This window comes from Falco cherrug, chromosome 6 (genome assembly GCF_023634085.1).
Source record: "Falco cherrug isolate bFalChe1 chromosome 6, bFalChe1.pri, whole genome shotgun sequence".
Lineage (NCBI taxonomy): Eukaryota > Metazoa > Chordata > Aves > Falconiformes > Falconidae > Falco > Falco cherrug.
Genome location: NC_073702.1, coordinates 87,479,148 through 87,502,240, shown reverse-complemented (window position 1 = coordinate 87,502,240; position 23,093 = coordinate 87,479,148). Strand labels below are relative to the sequence as shown.

The window sequence follows — 23,093 nt, the reverse complement described above, 5'->3', positions numbered from 1 at the left end:
GGGCGGCGCGCGGGCCCTTTCCGGCGGGCGCTGAGGCGGCGCGTGGCGCGGCGGGAGCGCGGGCCGCCTGCCATGGAGGCTGAGGCGGCGGCGGCCCCGGCCGAGGGCGGCTTCACCAGCGTCGTGTCCAGGCGCGGCCGGCGGAAGCGGCGGGCGGCCGGGGGGGCCGCCGCGGACACGGCTATGGACACGGCGGAACCGCGGCCCAGCAAGAGGCCGGCCTTCCCGCCGGTGGCCGCCGAGGCGCTGGGGGTACGCGGGGAGCGGGGGGCAGGCTGAGGGGGTACGCGGGGGATGGGGGAGGCTGAGGGGGAACGTGGTGGGGGAGGAGGCTGGGGCGGTACGTGGGGGGGGGAGGCTGAGGGGGTACGCGGGGGGGGAGGAGGCTGAGGGGATACGTGGGGAGGGGGGAGGCTGAGGCGCCCCCAGCGCCTTCCTGGCCCTTCCTGCGCTTCAGCGCCCGCTCCCCCCACCAGGTTGGGAAGGGCGAGCTGCGGAAGGTGCCCGTGCCGGCCAACAGGTACACGCCGCTGAAGGAGAACTGGATGAAGATATTCACGCCCATCGTGGAGCATCTGCAGCTGCAAATCAGGTTTAATTTGAAAACGAGGAACGTTGAAATCAAGGTAAGGACGGCTCCTGCCCCCCCTGGCTGGCCCCGAGGGGTGCCCCCCCCTCACCTGGGTGCTTCAGAGTTATTCTTGGTCTAGTTCTGGGACATTAGAGGAAATAAATGAGATGATTAACAAAAAAACATCTACAGCAGGCCAGAATTCCAGGCTCATACAGATCTCAGTGCTGGAGGAGCCTTGGAAGTCCCAGATAACGCCTCGGAAAATGGGAACTGTGTAGTTGCACCTGACCAGAGAACCCTCACTGGGGATCAGAATCTGCCAGTTACGGCTTAGAAGCCAGTAGCTGATGCAGGAAAAGCTCAGAAGTGTTGATCTCTTCCAGGAGGGGCCAGCACAAGCTGGTGGGGGGACATCACTCCTGCCTCCTCAGGAGAAAATGACATACTCGAGGATTAAGGATCTTAGGCTACGTGTTAAGAGTTTTGGAATGCAATGTTCTCCAGATATTTAAGGCTACTAAACACTTAGGTATGCTCCTAAATACTGACAGTTTTGAATTAACAGCATCTTTCGAGGGGGCCACCGAAGCTAAAAATGTCTTGTTTGTGGCAGAAGGGCCTGTAATTTAATAGCTTTTGATTTTTCTTCAATGGATTGCGCTGCAATAGCTTATGGTACAGATACCGATACATAATTGTACATCTTGTAGGTGCTCGTTCTTTAGCCTTATTCCTTCTTAGGAATATTGAGCCCAGCTGTTTGTAAATGTACATCCAAAGCTCACACTGTGCTTTTGACATACAACTTACTGTGTTAGCAACGTTGGCGTTATGAGATCTTCTAACATAGTAGTGAAAATATAGACACCAACAGGAATTTTGCGTCCTAACTTTGAACCTTACTGCCAGTTCAATGGTAGCAACTAAAGGAAAGGTGACAGAACTATCCCTTACTTACACTTTAGAAATAACTTGGAAGAAAAGGTGAGGAAGAGCAGGAACTCTTGCAATTCCACTGAATAACTGTGCAGGTGAAAAAGCTGGGATTTTACACCGCTTTTTGATACAAAATGATGTCTGGTTGGAAAGTGAGGTGGTTGTGTTCCTGATCAAGCAGATTTCATTTTGTCTGTATCTATCATGAACGTAAAATGATTGAAAACTTTGGAATGAGTTTCTGTCATTTCTTTGATGTGGCATAGAAGCCATATATGGCATTTCAGAATACTTTTTATGTATTCCAGACATTAATGTATCTTCCTTAATTAGAGTTTCCTGCTTTGCTTTTCTTTTCTTACAGCTTCAAAAACTGCTCTTTTCCAAGCTGCCCCCGTTAGGCTTTGTAAATGCAGATGTGCGCAAGCTTTTCCACTGGTAGCAGAGGAATGCTTGGTTTTAGAACATGAACTGAAAAAAATGTGCCAAACGGCAAATCCTGTGGCCTCTGCTGGTAGGGTGGGGAAAAACCATATATAAAACTTAAACACTGCAATACTTGCTCCTTTGTCGGGTCAGTTTGTTCCTGGTTCCAAGTACCTTGTTAATCTTTCTAATCCCGTATGTTTTATTAAGCCTGTCCAGGCTTCTGTTCACCTGCTAAAACACCTTTAGGATATTGTCAATAGATTAACTTTCTCTCCTTAAGCTGCCTCCTGCCATCATCCTTCTCTTTTTCCAGCTGTTCTGTGTTGCAGGTTAGTTTGTGTTGGTTTGGGGGTGGTTTTTTCCATAAAAAGGGTTCTCCTCAGTCAGTGGTGGGGTTTTTTCAGGAGCATCTCTTTTTCCCTCCCCTCCAGGCACAGGCTGTGGTAGTTGATGCATTCTTGTTCTTGAGGTTCAATGTTATAAAAAGGCACAAAGTGTGTTACTTGAGACTTTCAGTAAAAGACGGTGTAGGAGCATGACCTGAATGTGGCTTTTTTTATGGTTAGACTGTTATCTCTTAGATTTTTCAAGTCCTCATCCTGCCTGCAGAGAGTTAATTTGCAAATATAACTTCTTGCCTTGCAGACTTGCCAAGAGACAAAGGATCTCAGTGCTCTAACGAAAGCAGCTGATTTTGTAAAAGCATTTATACTTGGGTTTCAAGTAGAGGTAAGTCTCCCAGTGGCTGGACCATGACGTAAATTGAATTTACTTGCATGTCATCTTTGGCCTCTCTGGAAATTACAGTAAGAAAGGAATAAAAATGTTTCGGTGGTCTTCTAGAAATAGATTTGTTTGAAATTGTGACTGCATGCAATTCTAGTTTCTTAGGCTAATGCAGGATAAAAAAAGTAACCTTCAAACAGCACGTCATTAAAATGACGAAACAGAGGAAATACTGTATGTGAGAGGCAAGCATGAAGCAGTAAAGGGCTCTGAGATGCTCTGCAGCTGTGCAGACTGCTCATTTTGCGTTAGGCCCAGCCAGTGACCCTTCAGTCTTTCCCAAACTCAAAGCTTTACTTTGAGAAAACCAGCCCCGTTTCTGCAGTGCTACGGGGGCTGCGCACTGCTGCAGGCAGTCTCCTACGGCCTTCACTGGTACTGCTGGGGGTGGGTGAAGGTGGTGGTGGCTAAGCACATGTAGGGTTCTCTACACAGAAATAAAAATTTATGTTGCTGTTGAAAAAGTCAGTCTAGCCTGCCCTGTTTGATCTGTTAAGTGGTGAACTACTACTCATGTCCCCTGTTTACATGTATAAATAAAATGTGAGCTTTCAACTCTTGTGGTACTGTAACACTCATGCTAGTAACAAATCTGTTAATATTTCAGGATGCTCTTGCTCTCATCAGATTAGATGATCTTTTTCTAGAATCATTTGAAGTTACAGATGGTGAGTAGTTTCTGCTGCAGTATTGAAGTAGTTGTGCATACCCTCTGCAGGTTTTTTTTTCTTGTTTCCCCCCTGCTATGCATGTCACTTACCTTCAGGGATCAGGAAAACCTTTGTGCCGTTACACAGAATTACTGTCTAGGTAGAGGTGGCTTGAATGGGTGGTCATTTTTCTAACATGTCCCAACAAACCACCCCCAACCCTCATCCTTAAAATTACATCACTCAAAGTGATTTTTCATGTATCACTGGCACCCCTCAGAGCAGCACCTAAATCTGCTCTATTTCATTTCTACTGGTGTTGCGTGTACTTGGGCTCTGTTTCTTTCCTCAGTCTTAACTGCTCAGTAACGAAGGGGAGCCCTGTATGAGAATTGCTCTCTGATACTAAAGACCTCACGGCTGGCAGCACTGGATGCTGTTTTCACTTCTGTATTCACCATTGGAAAGTTGCTTTTGTATTACTTCAAATGGGTTGTGTCTGGTAACTTGAACAAGGGGAGCATTACAAAAATACACTCCATGTTGTTACACTGAGCATTTTTCTCATTTTAGTCAAACCCTTGAAGGGAGATCATCTGTCAAGAGCAATAGGGAGAATAGCAGGAAAAGGCGGAAAAACAAAGTTCACGATAGAAAACGTAACCAGGACACGAATTGTTCTTGCTGACGCGTAAGTACTGACTTTCTTCCAGGCAGAGCACCATCCCATAACTGATCCGTATCCTCTTCCAGGAAGAAAGACAACTTGAGGGTTTTTCAAAACCGTTGGAGAGCAGCAGTAAAACAAATTGAAGTGGTGTTTTTAATGACTGCTATTTGCGTACTTATTTGACCCTTTGTTATGAGAATGCTGCCAATGTCACCAGCCCACCTAGAACTGAGTAATTCCCCACAGCGAAGAATTCCTTAGCAATAATCGGTGTTGAACCCACCAGCCCTGCAATGTTTTCCTCCATAAAGCTGCTACACTCTTAAATTCACAAAAAGTTAACATCTATTTTAAAAAGGATGTAGGAGAGCACAGATTTTATGTTGTAAGTTTTCTTGTTTTGAGGTGTGGGGGGATTTATTTACAAGTACAGAAAAGGAACTAGTACACTGGTCTGAAATTCCACATTCCTCTCAACATCCAACTCATCAATTATGTAATCAGATAGTGGGGAAAAGCCTAACTGATGCTACTTTGCTTTTTACAGGAAAATTCATATTTTGGGATCTTTTCAGAACATCAGAATGGCTCGAACAGCAATTTGCAATCTAATTTTAGGTAAGTCCTGTTATCTTCTCTATTACATAGAAACAGATCTTGGCAGTTTGAGATTGCTTTCTGTGGGTCTTACCTTCTCCCCTGGTGCGTCCACACCTGCTTTTGGAGCAGGAAGCTTTCTGGGAGTTGGCTTCATTGCCCATATATATTTATATAAAGAGAAGGGTTTGGGGAAGAAGCAGCAGGGAGCCCAGAGCTTGGTTTCTGGCTCCAAACGCCTCTCTGTGGTGCAGAAAGCACTTTCTGCCTTTTGATTTAGCTGCAGCATTCCCCAAGAGGCTGTTGTGAATGCACTGTCTAGAAAGCTGAAGGAGGCAACCCCCATCCACTGCAGTTCAGCTCTGCACTTGCAGTAACAGAGAAGGTGGCTGATCTTGGCCATCCTTCTCACCCCTGGGCTTATTTCTCCACTTTAACACAGACACAAGTGCAGAACACCTGTTTGACACACGTTACCTTGTTTGCTGACTGCATTTGTGCTTTCTTCTGCAGGAAGCCCTCCATCAAAAGTTTATGGCAATATCAGGGCAGTGGCCAGCAGAGCAGCAGAAAGGTTCTGAGCACCACTGAGGGCTGGGGCTGGCGGTGCTTCCTGTGTGCTCCAGGCCCAAGCGCCAGCAGCACTGTCTTCTCTTTGATTTGGATGCCCAGAAGAAAACCACGACTACTCCTGCAGTCTGACTCTCTTCAGAAGTGCTGTCTGATTGGAACACACTTCATGTTCCTGTGTAGTCATTAAATGTTATTTTAAATCTGTTGTGTCTCTCTCAGAAGTACAGGCACCTCATTTGACTTAAACTTAACCTCAAAAGTGTGCTTCATCAGGGATCTTCTGATGTTCAGCAGCAGGCTGCCCAGCTGGTCTCTGCTGCTGATGGAACAGCATATCACATGAAAACGGTAAAACAACAGAAGTAAATAGCATATGAATGGGTTTTTTTTTTTTTTTTTCATTTTATTATCAAAAGTTATCTCTCAGGGCAGCCTCATGGAGCTAAGAGGCACCAGGTTAAGAACTTGCCAGAGTACCAGAGCACAACGGTAGAGTGTTGTGTCTGCTTCAAATGCTACATGTGTGACACCAGTCGCAGTCTCCCTCCGACATAAATGTGGGCCCTTTCCTCCTGACCCTGCCAGCCAAACCCAGTGCCGAGTCACAAAATAATTTGGTTTGTGAAGGAAAACAAAAACTGAAATGAGATTATCAAAACCACTAGCAAACTTGTGGTTTTTGCTCGCCGTCTGCAATTCCAGCGCAGCACTCTATAGTATGGCATTATTATTATAGCCAAATAAATTCAAGGCTTCAATCACCAAAATTTAAGACTGGCTGAGTGACCCCAACATACAGCTCTTGGCAGCCTGAGCTACAGTGGGGAAGAGCACGTCCATTCGAAGTGGCTCAAGGTGAAGGCGCACCTACCTGGTTGGCATCTTTTCTGTTTGCTGGCTGCTTGTGTCACTTACCTCAATTAGTGTGAAATGTAACAGGGGAGAGCGAGGCGAGGACACACAAGGGTGACCCGATCTCTATCCCAAGGCAGGTGACACCAGCCACGAGCAGCAGAGAGGGCAGCACACAGAAGGGCCGAACAACCACACCACAAGGAGCAACAGCAAAGGGCTCCTGCAAAGGCCGCACCTGCCGCAGGGAGGGCCGCTTGCCCCAGCAGGTCTCAGACCCTTCCCCAAGAAAGCAGCTGCCTGTCATTCTCTACCTGCACTAATGTTAGCGGGGGGGTGTGTGTGGGGGGGGGGGGGGTGTGTGTTTAACTGCCTGCCACTTCGACCATCATCCTGAATGTAGGATTTAAAACAAGGTATTTTATCCAATTGGGGATGTTTAGCAAGGAGATCCAGATGTGCCTTTAACAGAACCACACACCAAAGTGGTCTCAAAACATTGAAACAAACTTGGAAGTGTTCTGGATTGTCTGCACCCTCTACAGTTTTTCAGTAAATCTTCATATTCAAAGAAGGGACAAAAGACTGAGCAGCAAGTCATCTTTTCTTCAGAGCAGGGCGCAAAGCTGCTCTAAGTTGAACACAGGAAGGGTCTAGGCAAGTACTGAAGCACCCCGGCCAAGGTTCGAATATTTTATTTTGTATTCATATAGTATGAAGGTTCGTATAGTTCCCACAACATATGATGTAGCATGCAGAGGAAAAACTAAACATTCAACAAATCATTTTTCCCCACACAAACTAAAAAAAAAAAAAAAAAACCAAAACACCTCATCCCTCCCCTTCCAGTCCCCCTAAGGAAATAACATTAGCACTAATTTCTATAATGCCAGCCAAGATATGCACAAGCAAGTAAGAGAAATCGAAAGCGTTCGCTAAAATGTTTGTAACAAATACTTATGTACAAAAAAATTCACAAAAGACTAGTTCCCCCTTGAAGCAGAGCACATGGCAGTTGACACTGGAACAGATACAACCACTGGCTGGGATTATAAACCACGTACTGATCCAGAGGAAGAAAAGTTACATGTAGTGGAGATTTTTGTTTTGAACATTAACATTTACCGAAGTTTGGCAACATTATCTTTTAAATTATGCAAATTATGTAAACAAGAGGAACATTTCAAATTGATCTACATGCAAAACTCCATGTCATGCAAGGACACCAAGCACCTGGATTTCTCTCTCACAGACAGAGCCCATGATGTGCAGCACTCAGTTGAAGGAACAGCTATGGCAGACAGGTGCTCGACTGAAGTAGGTTCAGACAACCTGCACTTCCCACTGCTGATTATAAAACAATTTTTTTTTAATAGAAAAACCACTATACAGGAAAGATGTACTGTCCTAAAAAAATCTAGCAAATGTTTTTCTTCCAGCCAATAGTACCACTGCAGAAAAGGGAAGGGATGATATAAAGTTGTAAAACATGGCTCGCTACTTTTATATCACACAAATATATCAAGTTACCATCCATTACAAATTATGATATGGACAAATCTAGAAAAGAAAAAAATTCTCCAGGCAAAGGACTGGAGAACCCCAAGAGGTATAAATTTAGATAGTGTGAAGTTTTCCTCCTCTATGGCATAGGTTAACAAGATTTTCCCCCATATGAATCCTATATACATATATATATATAAAATATTACCAGTTATTTATGCTACCTGTAGTATTCTTTAAATGCAGAGGGGAAACCATCATGGTTGAAACAACAGAATTTAAGTGGCAAGAACGTTTTATAATTAAGTACTGTATAAAATAAGTAGATGGGAATTCCTGCACAGTTATGTCGATCCTAATTTCATTAAGCTAAGCACAAGAGGAAATGATGAATGCATCTAACACCTTGAGCAGCTGTATCTAAACCGAATCCGGAACAGCAGATTTGCCTTAATTTCGGGACAGCTGTCACTGCTCCCTGTTCCTAGGTGACAAAATCTAGCGGCCAAAGCGTTCTGCAGTTGCTATATGCGCACGAGGGCTCGTTCTTGGCAGTAGCATTAAACTATATTATCATATTACGTAGAATTGTCCTAAGTTATTTAGCAAAGAGACACAGTCCCTGGTAATATATTAACAGGTATAAATAAACTTAGTCTCCTGTGTTACAAAAAAAAATGTAATTAAGGTGAATTAATAAGAAGCAATGCTTTGTCAGCCAGTCAATATATAGAAACATCTCAACAGTCACAGGAAAAGGAAGAGCTGACCTAACACCCAGTTAAAATTTTACATTCTTCTACTATATATATAAAACTGTGTGAAATAAAAGTAAGGATGTATATCCATATATTGAACTGTTAATATTCTGCTTGGCACTTTGTACTCTAGATTTGTTTCTGAATCAAGTATATTAAATTAAAGCCCACCTAGCTACTACATATAGAAAGCTACATATATATCTATATATAAATACACACACACATATATATAGATAGATATTTCCTTGTTATAAAAGATGAAGAAAAATAAATTAAAAAGCCAACCCCTTCCCTTTCTCCACCACACTGATATGCTCTTTCCATCTTTGCTGTCCTTCAGACTTTAAAGTGCTACACTGAGTTATTGAGAGAATAAAAGTTCAATAACACTTAGTTGGCTTCATGAGGCTCATGTTGGAAAATGTGGCTTCACAGAGAAAAATACTTCCATTGAAATACACAGAGAGCATTGCTGGACGTCTTGAGCAGATCTTCAGAGATGGAGAAGAAAGCAAAAGTGTTGGGTGGTGCCCTACAGAGTCACACGTCTACGACCATCTTTTTGTGGATATCTAGGCCTCCTACGACCTGGGAGAAAAACAAGCGTTCAAACAACGAGAGAGTTGCCAGTTAGCGAGATGCACAGAACACACTGTATTCTGAACGCACATTCAGGTCCACTGTAACTGCCACGCTTCCCTGGCCCCTCCAAACTCATTTACATTTCACAACTACTGTGATATATACACCAATGAATGCACACAAACCAAAATAATTACGTTAGTACAATTTACACACTCAAGGGTCTGAAAAACAGTACAAATGACACCATTTTGGCTTTCCTCCCCCCCCCTCACATTCGGGCCTTGTACTACGTTCCTGCACATTACGTGAAGTGCTGACTTGACTTCTAAAACACCCAGTAAAACTGTGTGCCTTTGAGATGCAAAGGGCCTCAGGAAAGGCGGCAGGATTTCTCACAAAACCGCACACACTCAAAAAAAAAAAAGAATTACCAGTGTTCAATGGCGAGCAATTCATGCACAGCAAAAAGGGAAGGTGCGATGTCAGAGGCACTTTTTGTAATGCAGAAATAATATTCAAAGGCCAAAAGGTATAGCCGAGTGCCACAGACTAAAAAGTGTTTGTGTAGATGGATGGCACAAAATTCAAAGGTGAAACACAAGAACAAGAGGATAAGAGACTGCAGGAATGAAAGGTGTCTTGTCAGAGTCAACAAAAATTGAAGAAACTAAGAGAAAGGAAGAGGAAAACCAACATAGTACAAGACAGGAACCCTGGGCAGAAGCCCAAGGACAAAAGAAATGGCAACACTGTATGTGATGTACTGGGCCTGTTGCCTTCCTGCCATCCGAGAAAGGAACGGGTATCTCGCCAATCGAGGTAATTCTTTGCAGATGACCACACTGTGTCACATGATGCCATGAAAATAACTAAACTCTACCAAAACATACGCAGCCAATAGAACCTTTTTGCTTTAATAGTTTGGGGGAGGGCAGATTACTTCCCTCCCTCCCTTTTGGTTTTTTTTTGTTTGTTTGTTGGGTGTTTTGGTTTTTTTAGAACTCACATTGATCATGAACACATCACATTTGAAGTTGTAAATTCAAAGAGTAGGAAACAACAATGCTTGACTGCCTGTCAACTCAAACTCTGCTAGCCAGCTGTATGCTCATTAATACAGCATTTACAATTCACGTGTAAATACTCATCATTGCATTTCCAAATGTTGGCATTTCAATGTGTCATTTACTTTTTTTTAAGACGGTAGGAATTGAAAACTCTGTCAACTAGATGAAAATCAACCATTTCAAGTCTCAAGCACTAAACACTCAACCCAGAAGTTTTTACAATGTGCCCATTTGTCCTTTTTTCAAGGGCAGCACTCGAGGGGTTACTCGCCTGGTAACTGACACAAATCCCGCTACCCCGGCCTCGTAAAATCCCCACGTTCTGCAGATGGGGATAATCTCCACACTCTGCAAAGATAAACCTTTCTAAAGGGTGATCTGGGGCAGGCCAGACACCTAGTTTAGAGACAGGGGATTAACCCAACGTTAACCTCTGCAGGACACACCTTCCACCCACCACCCCAACAGTGACACTTTTGGAAAGAGCTGCTACAACATACACTGGGGTTTTTCACCCGCCTTGGCAGACTGTACCTGCCTGCCCACCATGCTTTTGTGGTTTGGTGTTTTTTGTTTTTTTTTTCACTCAGTGTATTCTGTTAAGCAGCTAGAGACATTTAAAACAACTGGAAGTGCTGTTTCTTTTTTAATCAAACATAACTGTTGAAAATGAGGAAAACCGGCCTCCTATGACAAGCCAGTCACTTGCAACTCATCTTCAGAGCTGCCCTTTTCTACTGGCACAGAGGCTGGAATCCAAAATACGTCCGTGTGTCAGGACAGCATTTTTGTCTACACGCAAAAGTAACTGGGAATGGTCTTGTGTTTAGTGTGTCATAAAATGACACAAATTACTTTGTAAAAGTCACTGTGCTCTGAACAAAGCAATCTTCCTCAGGCACACTAGATCCAGGAGGAAAGTCTGCACCCTGATGGAACTGACCCATGACGTGCTCATACACCATCAGACACAGCCCTCTACTGGAAGCCGTACAACAAAACCGCCCTCTGTAATAAAGCTGTCACACCAAGAAACAAGTCTGCTTCTATAATCTTATCCTTTATACTGTTCACCATTTTTCCTCCTTTTTTTTTTTTTAATTCCGAATTATCAAAGCTGTCTTTAGAGGTTACTTACAGCACAGAATTCTTCAAAGGATATTCTTCCATCACCATCCTTATCTGCGTTAATTATGGTTTTATCTACAATTTGCTGTAACTGAGTGTCTTTGAGATTGTTCCCAACCATCATCTTCAGCACCTGGAAGAGCTCTCCATTTGAGATGTAACCATCTTTGTCCATATCATAAATGCGAAAAGCAACTGCAAAAGTAAAAAATATTAAAAATATATATTAATATATAAATTAAATAATATATTATTATATTATTACATATCATTATATTACATCTAATAACATTAAAATAAATATATATTAAATATATATTTCTTAAAGCCTTCCGTAACGACTATGGTCAGAAAAGAGCAAGATACATTCACGTGTGTTGCATTAACAGTAACTGGTGACAGAATCCTACACAACTGAGAAAAACACTGTATTTTAAGTGAGATTTCAAACAGCCTCGCAGTTTCATTCTGAAAAACACACGGCACCATTCATTGTATTGTTTCTAATGTTTCTATCGATTTTTAAAGAAAAAAATTCTTGAATAATCTCAATTGAAATTGTTTTAGCACCAACAGTAAATGAATTCTATAAACAATGAACTGGAAAATCACTACCACAAGTAAAGCACCCAGGCAGCAGCTCATCTGCAAGCAGAAAAAATTACAGCCTTCCAGGGAACAGATGAATAAAATCCCACCTGGTTACTTTGCCACAAACAACCTGCCATTTATTTTGAAACATTTTAGCCTTAGTTATCAAAAGCTACACATCCATGACTAAACCGGATCCCTTCCCCACTCAAGAAGCTTAGGTCACGTTGTGTTCCTGAGATGCAGCCCTCAAACAAGAATTTAGTGCTGTTCTGCTGTAGTAGCAAAAACTTCTGTATTATTCTTATGCTCCTATAAAGCAAAGCACATTGCTACACAGTTCTGTGAATTAACTATTCTTAATTTTATTATTTTTTTAAATTTAAATTGGAAGCAACTGAAGATATTTAGAAGGCAACCTCTTCAAACTTTCCTGGCAGAGAAAAGCAGTGGCAAATTCTTCACACAAATGACAACACGTGCAAAATGCTTACAATCTCCCCTCGTGATTTCCCACTTCTGTTGATTTCTCAACGTTAACTAACAAAAGTGTATTTTTGAGGATCAAAAAAATCTTTGTTAAGGAAAATCAAAATACTTACACCTCAACTTCTGTTCCTTATCTCCTTTGACACTGAACTGGGAAACTCCTTCTATGAATTCTGAAGAAAGTAAGAAAAACATTTACAAAAAAGCTTATATTTTAAGAAATCAAGGAAATCAACATTAAAAAATTTTTAGAATTTTTTTTTTTAAATTACCCTAAAAACTTTGAAATCTTGCCTGCCTTGAGACACTTAAGTGTCCACACACTTTGATACTTTAATGTTCGTTAGCAGAAAGTACTCCAAACCCAATACTGCACTCCCCTAACAGACCTGTTCACACCAGTATTTAGGTAATTTTGTTGCTAGACTTCCACAAGCTTCTGATACTAATCTACTAAAGCTGCGCCAGTGGGGATTTTAATTGTACAGCTCCTGGAGATGCATTTCTCAAAGCAAAGTTACATTTAAACTGAAAACTGCTCTACAATAAATACCTAAAAAAAATATTTTCCTGTAAGAAATAGGGTAAAAAAAAATATATATATATGTTTACACCGTTAACAATGAAGTCATTATCCCAGGAGCAAAGTCCTGCATTGTCAAAACACTAAAACCCTGGGATGCGATGTGTCTGGATGAGATCCTGTAACTAGATTTCTTAAGAGTTCTGGGTGGTAAAAACAACAATAGTGCAAAACCACGAACTAAACTGCAGTATAGAAATAACACAGAGGTATGGAAATATAGCATTAGGCTGCAAGGCCTACTACAGTGTCAGTATGTTTTGTAAAATTAAGTCAACAATTCCTATACGATTTATCAATAAATTGCTTGACTATTAACTTGAAAAAAAAAACCACAAAACAACCCACCACATTATGCTTAAAGATCTATCTAAAAAACCATCTAGGTCTTTCAACACAAGAATGCCATTTTCCTCAGACCAGTATTTTTCCTTTTCAATGGGCTCACAGAACAGTTTGGGCTGGAAAGGACCTTAAAGATCCTACAAGTCCACCCCCTGCCCTGGAGGGACACCTGCTGCCAGCCCCATCCAGCCTGGCCCTGGGTGCTGCCGGGGGGGGGGGGGGGGGGGCAGGGGTACCACAAGTGCTGTGGGCAGCCTCCTCCAGCATGTCGCCACCCCCATCGTTAAAGATCTCTTGCACTGATCTACCCTCTTTCAGGTTACAGATCTTTCCTTTGAGCTTCCCTCCGAGACAGATATAAAGAAAGTAACTGAATCAAAACCAAACGCGGCCAGACAACAACAGAATTCATTGCCGCTTACTGCGACAGCATCACTTTACCATGGAAAACTGATTCTGACAACTTCCTCTTCCCACCCAAGAGGAACAGCTCTTGTTAATTACATTAAACAGCTCAATGTCATACACACTATACCGTCATCTTTCATCAGTATTTTTTTCACAAGGGGATTTTAAGCAATTACATACAACTATTACTGCCGATACCTAGAAAAAGTCTCAAAAATGCAACATTCCAGTTACACTGTAGTTCCCCCTATAGAAATTTAAGGTGCATTTTTTTTTTTTTTTTTAGGTTAGCAGCTTTTGTATGTTAATATTTTATTTAAAATGTCAGCCTGTCAATAAAAGTGAGGTTTAAGAACTTTCTCCAATTAAATAAAACTCCAAGAAAAACTGCTTAACCTTTTCTAGTCATGGAGCAACAAGAAATTCTAAGTACTACGAGACATCACTTCTAAGGGTCAGAGACTGTTTTAACATCAACTAGTAATGAAGTTTTTTTTCACCTGCTGGCCCTTTTAATCATCAATATTCAAAGGAAGTCTAACATTTTAGAGGAATGTACTAAATCAGAACTTTAGTTTTTTACTTCAAGCGCCCACCTAAGAACTACCAAAAGAATCCTGTAAAGGAAGCATCAACAGAAAATCTGCACCACTTGCACAATTCAGAAAACTATTTTCAGAATCCTCCAACAAAAGGCAGATCCCATAGAGTTTGCATAAATACAGCTTACGCACAGACACCACTTACGCAGTCCATCCCACTTTTTTCAGTCTCTTCAGCCTAAGAATATACTTCAGACAGCACCACAATTAAAGTACACTAATTCAGGCTCTTACGACAGACTCAGTGAGTAGCCCCAAATCAGTATGACCTGGAAAGCTATTACTAAACAATCTGCCCTTTTAAGCATTTCATTCAGGAGTGCCCTAATGTGCCAGAGAAACTAGTTTTACTGGTATTCAGTTTCATTAGGAATTAGCACCTTATTTTGATTAACTAGTCTTCTTCACCCCTCCTTGCTCAGCTGAAGCTAAATTTGAATTCCAAGCTGCAGGAATTCTGATAAAATGCCACCAACCTGTCACAAAGCACCACGTCTTACCTTTGAAGTCCACTTCTCCATTTCCATCTGTGTCAAAAATATCTATTACTCGCTGTACTAACGGATTCTGTTGCAATTCAGGTAAAGACATGAACTCTTCCACACTCAAAGAACCAGAGTTGTCCAAATCAAGCTTCTTAAATCTCTTTCCTAGTCGTTTTATCTCATCAGCATCAACTGAAAGGAAAAGAAAAAAACGACATCTATTCTCGGAAAGGCTTCAGTAAACCCTTCGCCAGTTCAGCACAATGCATATTTCATTGCTTTCCTACCAAAACATCCTCCTGATTTATTACAGCTATTAAATGCTCTCATGGAAGATTATAAAGGTAACAACAAATTCTGAAAACTAATACATTTTATTTTAAACAAGCCTTACCTTTTTTCTTCCCTGCACCAGCCATAACACAGTTTGTCTTGTGTCTCACTGAATACCACATGCTGACACAACATTTTTAAGGATTGAGGATGCTTAGCTAGTTCTTAGTCAGACAGCTCTTACAAATGCCAAGTATGAAAAAAGTTATAAGAGCCCCAAGTTTTGTTCAAAGGAGCTAGCATTACACATTTACACTAGACCAATGTAATAAGTGAGAAAGACGATTGTGTTAGTAAACACATTAGCAGAACTAGCGCTTCTTCAGCACACCAAACCTGCGGTCTCCTGGGATACATGCCAGGTTAAGCAGGTTAACACAGTCCCACTGCTGACCAGCTATCATGCAGCTACTCAAAACATCACCCAAAACAGGGGTCCTCAAACTTTTTAACCAGGGGGCCAGCGCAGATGCAGTGGCAGGCGGTCATCTGTGGCTGCTTGGATCCCCCCCCCAACCCCCGACGGGGGGTGGGTCTGTAAATACCAGGGGAGGGATTGAGGACCCTGGGGGGCTGTATCCAGCCCGCGGGCCGTAGTTTGAGGACCCCTGACCTGAACAGACTTAAATTTTTTTCCTCCACCTCAAACAGACATGTAGCCATGACCTACAAACTTTTATTTATTTTTGTCCCAGAAATTAAAGCAGATTCAGGTTCTGCAGCTGTACCGCTTCACCTATCCTCTTCAAATTTATAGAGCATCTCAAATGACACATGTACTTAGTACCCTACTTTACACCTTAATTTTGCCAGGAATGGACTAAATCTGTAAAGCCATAAAAATGACTAAAAGAAGTCTTGTACTGTTTGCTGCTGAAAAGCTTGAAAAATTTTCCCCACAACAACCTGAAAATTCCCTGTCAGCAGCTTGATTTACAAGCCCAAAGTTAGTTCACACATCGCTCGCCACGTCTGGGCACAGAAGGGGAAGCGGGGTTCTTCGGAAGTCCTCGAAGCAGCCAGCATGCAGCAAACCACCAACACCTGACAGAACCTGAAGCTTTCGAACTCCCCATACCGATTTCCTTCCTAACGCAGTCTCCTCAACGTTTCTTAGCTCCATTTAGAGCGTCTGCTCCAACAGTAAAAAAAAAAATAATTGTATCTTATTTTCTATAAGGCACATACCATCTGGTCCACTTTACATCACGCTAATACCTTCTTAGGCTTTTGTAGAAGTGCAGCACTAAAAACGACCAGCACTGAGCCTTCCCAATACACAAGGTCAGCCAACGTGCAGGGCGTTGTTCGGAAACGGTGGCCGATTCAGAGACCTGATTCTCCACCAAAGCAGCAACAAACTCTCAGCTCAGTTTCTTGATATCCTTGTCTAAAAAGCCCCAAATCCAAACACACATACATATAAACCATGCTATTGCAAAAAGAAAGGGAGAGAGCATGCCAGAAGCCCAGATTATTTTCTGTCAAGACTTATTTTACCGAACAGTAAGTTCTGACATTCCGCAGTTTGTCAGTCTTGGTGACTGCTTGCAACTGCAAAGGCAGAGGGCAAAAAAGGATGATCTTCCTTTTGCCGTGCCAGCGACTTACAGATCTGATTCTGCCCCTAAGGCTACAAAAATAAGGCTAAACAGCGTTGGTAGAGGCTTAAAGTAGTTTCTCCTCAGTTCCCAGTACGCAATTTGCTATTTCTATTGCAAACGAGAGCCTTATTAATTAAGCCACATTCCTTTTTCCACCCGTTTGCGTGGAAGCCCAGAACACGATGAGGATGTACTGTTAACGGCACAGCACTGCACCACAGCGTCAGGAGCACATTACTGTTGGCGTAGCTCACAGAAACCCCTGTGGATCTCACAAAAGGAGCCATCTCACCACGTGGTACATAATCATGAGACTAAAAAACAGTATTAAAAGAAAACGGCAAAGCAGAGTTCCACCGGCAGTTAGCCCCTATAGCTGCTTAGGAGTTCCACCAGCACAAAACGCTGCTTCTCACCAAAACACTGAAGGCATTTATCAACTCTCACCTCTGTCCACAGAAACTCCTTGGTCCCCGTTTTCCTCAAAACCTTGCCACTGCAAATGGAGTCAGTCAGTTTTTGAAATGGTTGGCACTATCCACCCTCACTCCCTGCCCTGCCGCCAGTTATTGGACCCACTACAGCTTAATGCAAAGCCAGCACCTTGGTGAGCTGTTAACACGCAAACCTCATTTTTACTACAAGCTCTACTCCAGACTTGCAACTTGCATAGGAAGTGTTAATATCCTAAAAAAAATCCTTACAGCAAAAGCATTTGAAAAAACCCCAAAACATTAAGCATGGCTTGTCACACTACATACATGAATACCTTTTCCCATGTAAAACAAATGTATGAATAGATAAAATTTATACCTATATTACAATAACATAAGGACTTGTCTGGCCATTACATCGGTCTCTGTCTACTTTTATTAGTCACGTTGAAAATTATGTCCTGGTCCAACCACAACTCTCCTGCTTCCTTACCTGGACTCAGAAATCACAATGTCTTTCAAGTAACTGGCCATTATTTTGTTAAGACAAGTCCTGCACAGATGATCTATTCTTGCAACCAGGAGTTTGCGGCTGCATCTAGAACTCACGGTGGGGAATCTTGAAACAAGTTCTGTGAGGGTTACTATTAGAACTATTTCCTACTGAAAAAAACAAGAGCAATAAAAGGTACATGAATTACTTTGTAAAAACACCAAAAAACTTCACTTTAAAACAACTAAACAGGAAGTTGAATATTAACCTATAGTGTATATAATGCACTGTTATCCTCTTACCAGATCAGTGAAATCTCACTTCCAATATTAAGACTAGCACTGACTAAGATGGAAAGATTAAAGCCTCCTAAGCAATCCGAAATACTTCATAGTTCTGCAATTTCACAAAAAACACAATGGAGAAGAATGACAGAAGCATTAATAAAGATGAAAATGAAAGAGGCTGACTCTCCTCTCCCTTGCCACACAAACCAATGAGGTAACAGACTGCAAGCTTTGAAACATTTCTAGCTTACTTCAGACAACTCTAAGCATCAGAACAGAGCAATGACATTTTTACAAATCAGAATGTAATCAAACAGATACCTGAGCCAGGCCTGAGACCCGCAGGCACGAGGAGCATCATTTTCTCAGAACCCAGAAGTATCATTATGCAAAAGTCTTATTTCATGACTCCAGCTCATTTCCTGTCTCGGGAGCCAAACTTTGTAGTTTTTCCTCACAAATATATAAGCAAAGACTGAAAGCGAGACCCAGAGTTCCGTGAATGTTCTGCTATGAAGTGGGGCTCGTTACCATGTATGTCAGTCAAACACTGCGACAGCTTTCAATGATTACAGCTTGCACAGAAGTCAGGCAAGAGCAACCCTGCCACCACACCAGCCTGAAGTGGAGAGGTAAGATCTTCTACGCAAGGTGTGCTAAGAAAATCTTTTGCCAGAGAGGTATTCTATCTAGAGCTAATCTGTCTCTAGCAGGACCTACCAACATGAATTGAAAAAGAACGTTTTATTGGGACATTCAGAAACTGACCCACCACACGCAATGTTAACAAGCAATGCCACACAAACTGCATGCTCTGCCGTCATCTGCTGGGCCCCAGAACCACGGTTCACTTACCCAGCCTTGCATTTACAATCAGCCAGATAATTAAATGTACAAACCAGCGATGCTGAAGAGAAGATGAAAGCATGAAATTATTTTTTTTCTTTTAAGGATTGTAGTCAAGGAGGTCAAGACTATGGATGATAGAGACAATCAGATGACGGGAAGGGGAAGATGTTGGAAAGGCATGAAAGAACATTTCTCAAGAATGTTTTTTGTATTCTGCTGAATTGTAGCAAAGCAACCGCTGTCTAAATTATGAAATCAGAGTCTTCACACTTAGAAAATGTTAATTAACTTTTCTCCACATGAACACACATCCAGTTTCATAGCTCATACAGTCAATTCCAGTTCAGCTGCAATAAGCAGTCCAGGTACAGACCTTCAGCAGCAGTTTCTACTAGAAATGGGATGACAAATCCCTCATTCCAACCCTTGAGACATTCAAGGAAGGTGTCTGCACTAGAGATCCGAGAAAGGTTCTACTCTCAGGGGACAAAAAAGCAAGTCAAAGGCCAGTACCAAAGAAATTACATCTCTGCCAAAACCTGACAAAGTGTCAATCTCGTCCAACGTTTTGTTTCTGGCAGTGGGCACGCTGTGGATGAGAGTACTGGAGGAGGAAATAATGAAAAATCAAAGTAATTACAGGAATAGGAAAACTTCCTTTAATAGCTCATGAGCATGAAAACTTCTGTTCATAATGAACATATATAAACAAAACTAACATCTGCAGATCAGTGTTTTATAACTGCGTGTATGAGAACTTCATATCAGAACAATTTAACTATTTTTTCCTTAAATATATTGCGAGCACCTCACTTACCTTTAAAATCCTTTCCACAAGCCAAAATTTAAAAAGCATAGACACTTAAAAATTCCTATTTCAGTAATACCTTTGTCTTCATAAAATAGCTTTATAAATAAAATAAGGGTATAAAGTAAGGAAGGAACAATTACAGTATAAGCCTTAAATCTGCATAGTCTTTGTCTCTTCCTTCTTCCTTCAGTTGTTCAGTCACCATTTCTGCTAACTCTGCCTGGGCTGAACTTACCTAAAAACCACATAGGTTTTCTGGGGTTGGTTTGATTTTGATTTTTTAAATGAAAACAGCACACATTTATATGTAACAGCACATTTCAATAACAACCTGCTCATTTTTTGTTCAGATTTCCTCCCTGAATGTGCATATATAGCAGTCCTCATCTATGATGGATGTGCCCCCTTTTTACAAGGCTGCTTTTTCCTCAGGACTCAGCAACAGACTGACTGGCTTAAAATTTCACATAGATCTCACTGAAGAACAGAGTACTGAATTAAATTTTCAAAGCCTGGATAAACTACTGTGTTCCTTCTTCTCTTAATGCTCCTTACAGCCATCCCAGTGCCCACATGAACGTCCCGAAGCTATACTGGAAATGTAAGGCACAAGACAGTTCAGATACAGTGAAGCTTTCTTTAAGCTGGAAGGACTGATGGTGGCAGTAGCAGACAAAAGTTTTCCAAGACAAGCTCAGGAGACCAGGAGAGACATGAAAACACCAGGAAATCCAAGGAGGTCCAAGTCCACAACAGCGTAAAAAGGGTGGTAACATCACTGAGCAAAATAAGGAGAAGCAAGCTTTGTTTACATCATTTGAGGCAGACTTTGCCTGTGACTCATCCCAGCAGTGTGAGCTTCCTCGAGCTCTGGTCACAGTGAGCATTCCTCCAACCTCAAACTCCAGTTAGCCTTTTTTGTGCTTTGCTCACCAGCCAACACGAGGCTCTATGCTCCCTACACTTTTCAGCAGAATCTGAAAGTATCCCATCAGCCTAGCACAGATGCCTGTGCCTACAAACTTACTACCTGGCTGGAAATACCACCTGCTACATGTTTTTTCTTTAAAAGGCTTTTGTTGGTAGCCCTGTAGAAACATCAATTTACTCACTGTTTGAAAGCACACAGAGTAATATATGTTTATTTCATAATCCATTCTGAATTTCATTCACCTTGTAACTAACACATCAAGGTGGTTTAAAGCCATTCCAGTATTAAGGATTTATTGTTAAAGAATTATCATTATTTTCAAAAGATTCCTCTTCCATCCAAGCATCAAAACTCTAGAGCCAGCAATATCTGCTTCGTATCTTAAATTCATGTGCACATCTCTAAAAATGTGATGAATCGGGTTAAAATGCAAGGACTCCATATTTCCAAGAAACTACACGTAAATGCTTTGTGTAATGTTTTAGTACAGGAGGTTTTTTAGCGAGCATCCAACTGGGAGATACGTTGCTACCTATGCTGAATAACCCACTCTTCTCCCCCAACACAACAGCAGAGGATTATCCATTACGTTTTAAAACAATTGTTTGTTTCAAGCTATTATTCACATAACTGGTGCTCAGATGGCATCATAAAACTTATTTAAATGGCAACCCAAAAACCTTACATTAAAATCCAAGTTTCTGGAGTCTAGTATGCTCTATGTTGAAAAGTAATTTCAGAAAACATTTAACTGTTTTTTTTTTCTAGTCAACATAAAGGTACACAGGCTAGCTTCCTATTAACATGATAGTCAAAAGTAATGAACACCATAAAAAGACTATACTTGAAATCCACTACATTCAGTGGTATTTTAACAGGGTAATTACTTATGTATTCAGAAGCACCATACATCCATTGCTGCAGAGTACCCTTGTATGCATCTGCAAAGCATACAAGCCTTAGAAAAGCTGTGTATCTCTCAGCAAAGAGATGCTGAGCACTTCTGCAAAGTAAGCGTTTACCTAAGTGTTTAAACCTCTGTTTACAACGTTGGCATTTCAGATACTTGCTCAAAGTTACAACTAGCAAAAACCAGACCACAGTGTGGTCAGAGCGTCCAGTTTCCACATATTTTTCAAATATGAGATCATTATAAACAAGAACATTGCTAAGGCACTGGAAAAAAAGTTTTGTAAATAAAACGTGTTGTGAAAATTTTAAGTGTTTTCAGGTTTAAAAAAAAAATGTTATTTCCCTCCCCCCATAAGAATGGATTGCAGAGATCTCAAAATAAAACAGACCTTCAGCAAACGCTCTCACCTCTATCTACAGTCTTGTCTGATTCACGAATATAGTGTTTCAGAGTAGCAACCAAGACAGCCATTTCAGTCTTGGAGATCCGATTTCAAAAAGATGACGCCCTTGAGAACACATTCAACCACTTGTCTTGTATATGCTTACACACAGCTGGCCTAATCCTTTTCATGACTTCAGATGCATCAATTACAATTTCCTAAGTTAGAAAACAGATACTGGCCTCCTCATCCTAAAAACAAAATATACTATACAATATTGTTTATACTACAAAATCCTATACCAAGAACTTCTCTCTACTATAAAATACTACACTATAAAACATTGTTTACTAATCTATAAAATAGTTTTCTTCACAGCTTTTTGCTATGAAGTTTTCTTATGAATAATTTGACACAGCTTGGCTGACAAAACCTTCACCATGTAAAAAAAGCACTAGATTTCAGTAATTTCTCAGACACAGCATAGCTGAGAAACAAAACCATACTGCTTTAAGGAATCCAACAACACTAATTGACCCACTGAAAAGAACTGATGTTCTAAAATGAAGGGTAAAAAGAATATTCTTGACTATTTAATTAGGCACAGAAATTTGCTTTCTGTAACTGCCAAGATTAAAACAAAATTATTCTTATAAAACAAGACACCGAAGTAGCAACTGCAGCACCAGGCAGAAGTTATGACCCAATGCCATTGTGCAGACAGCATAAATACATTATTGCCAACTGACAGCCTCCCAAAAATCTATCCATTCCAAAAGCTGATCAAATGATCTTCAAAAACCTTGCCTCATCTTTCTCTGAAAGGCTTTTGTCCTGTTCCTGACCACTACCCAGAAGCAGCGTGAACATTTAACACTGGAAGAAAAAGGTGAACACCTACTCAGAGGACTCATTCACAGGCATGCTACTGCACAGGTCTCCAAAAAACTCTGCTCCTTCAGGATATTCAGGCATGCAAGTTCTTTAAGCACAGCACAATCATTGTGGTGATTAGGCACAATCAAGCAAAGGAGTATCTGTGGTAATTAACGTCTTCCCATAGTTATGTTGCCCAGAGAAGCAGCTCACACTTCAAGAAGGGCCATCAAAGCAGAAAAAGCTTCATTTTTCTGGGAAAATCTGGGAAACCTCAGATTTACACAACCGACATCCTCCACATACAGTTTAAACACAGAATCGAATGTGGAAATCTTCTCTTTCTCTACAATAAAAGGGGGAAAACAAGCCCAGTAGTAAACCTTCAGGATGACAGTTGCTACCAATAAACATAACTTGTCCTAGAATCAGAAGTTAAGGATGGCAACACACCGCTTACAACACTGGCAGAGACATACCTAGCTATAAAACAACTAAAACCTCCAGAAGCATGTTTGTGCCTAAGGAAAAACTGACCAATGGAACAGTAACCTACGACAGATATA

At 41.4% G+C, this 23,093-nt stretch overlaps 2 protein-coding genes across 5 annotated transcripts in view; one reads left to right on the top strand and one right to left on the bottom strand.

Moving 5' to 3' along the window:
* Nucleotides 1–5: 5 nt before the first annotated feature.
* PNO1 (partner of NOB1 homolog) lies at nucleotides 6–5,420 on the top strand. Its single transcript, XM_055713502.1, has 7 exons — nucleotides 6–252; nucleotides 477–626; nucleotides 2,585–2,668; nucleotides 3,333–3,393; nucleotides 3,949–4,066; nucleotides 4,593–4,663; nucleotides 5,156–5,420. The coding sequence occupies exons 1-7, from the start codon at nucleotides 73–75 to the stop codon at nucleotides 5,221–5,223; spliced, it is 732 nt and encodes a 243-aa protein (XP_055569477.1). The 5' UTR covers nucleotides 6–72; the 3' UTR covers nucleotides 5,224–5,420.
* Nucleotides 5,421–6,746: 1,326 nt separating this feature from the next.
* PPP3R1 (protein phosphatase 3 regulatory subunit B, alpha) overlaps nucleotides 6,747–23,093 on the bottom strand; it is a 40,976-nt gene continuing 24,629 nt past the window's right edge. For 3 of the 4 annotated variants that reach the window (XM_055713503.1, XM_055713504.1, XM_055713505.1), the window contains 4 exons: nucleotides 14,630–14,806; nucleotides 12,305–12,364; nucleotides 11,122–11,306; nucleotides 6,747–8,919 (listed from right to left, as the gene is read on the bottom strand). In XM_055713503.1, coding sequence (XP_055569478.1) covers nucleotides 8,872–8,919; nucleotides 11,122–11,306; nucleotides 12,305–12,364; nucleotides 14,630–14,806 — 470 coding nt within the window. In that variant the 3' untranslated portion in view covers nucleotides 6,747–8,871. Of the gene's footprint in view, nucleotides 8,920–11,121; nucleotides 11,307–12,304; nucleotides 12,365–14,629; nucleotides 14,807–15,008; nucleotides 15,284–23,093 lie in introns of those variants that run through there. The other variant, XM_027805446.2, reaches the window with a different exon arrangement.

Bases quoted from the DNA above. Each gene is read 5' to 3' on its own strand.
- PNO1 (XM_055713502.1), top strand. From the start codon at position 73: ATGGAGGCTGAGGCGGCGGCGGCCCCGGCCGAGGGCGGCTTCACCAGC. The intron at 2,669-3,332 runs GTAAGTCTCCCA...TTAATATTTCAG, and splicing joins TACTTGGGTTTCAAGTAGAG to GATGCTCTTGCTCTCATCAG. The intron at 4,664-5,155 runs GTAAGTCCTGTT...TTTCTTCTGCAG, and splicing joins AATTTGCAATCTAATTTTAG to GAAGCCCTCCATCAAAAGTT.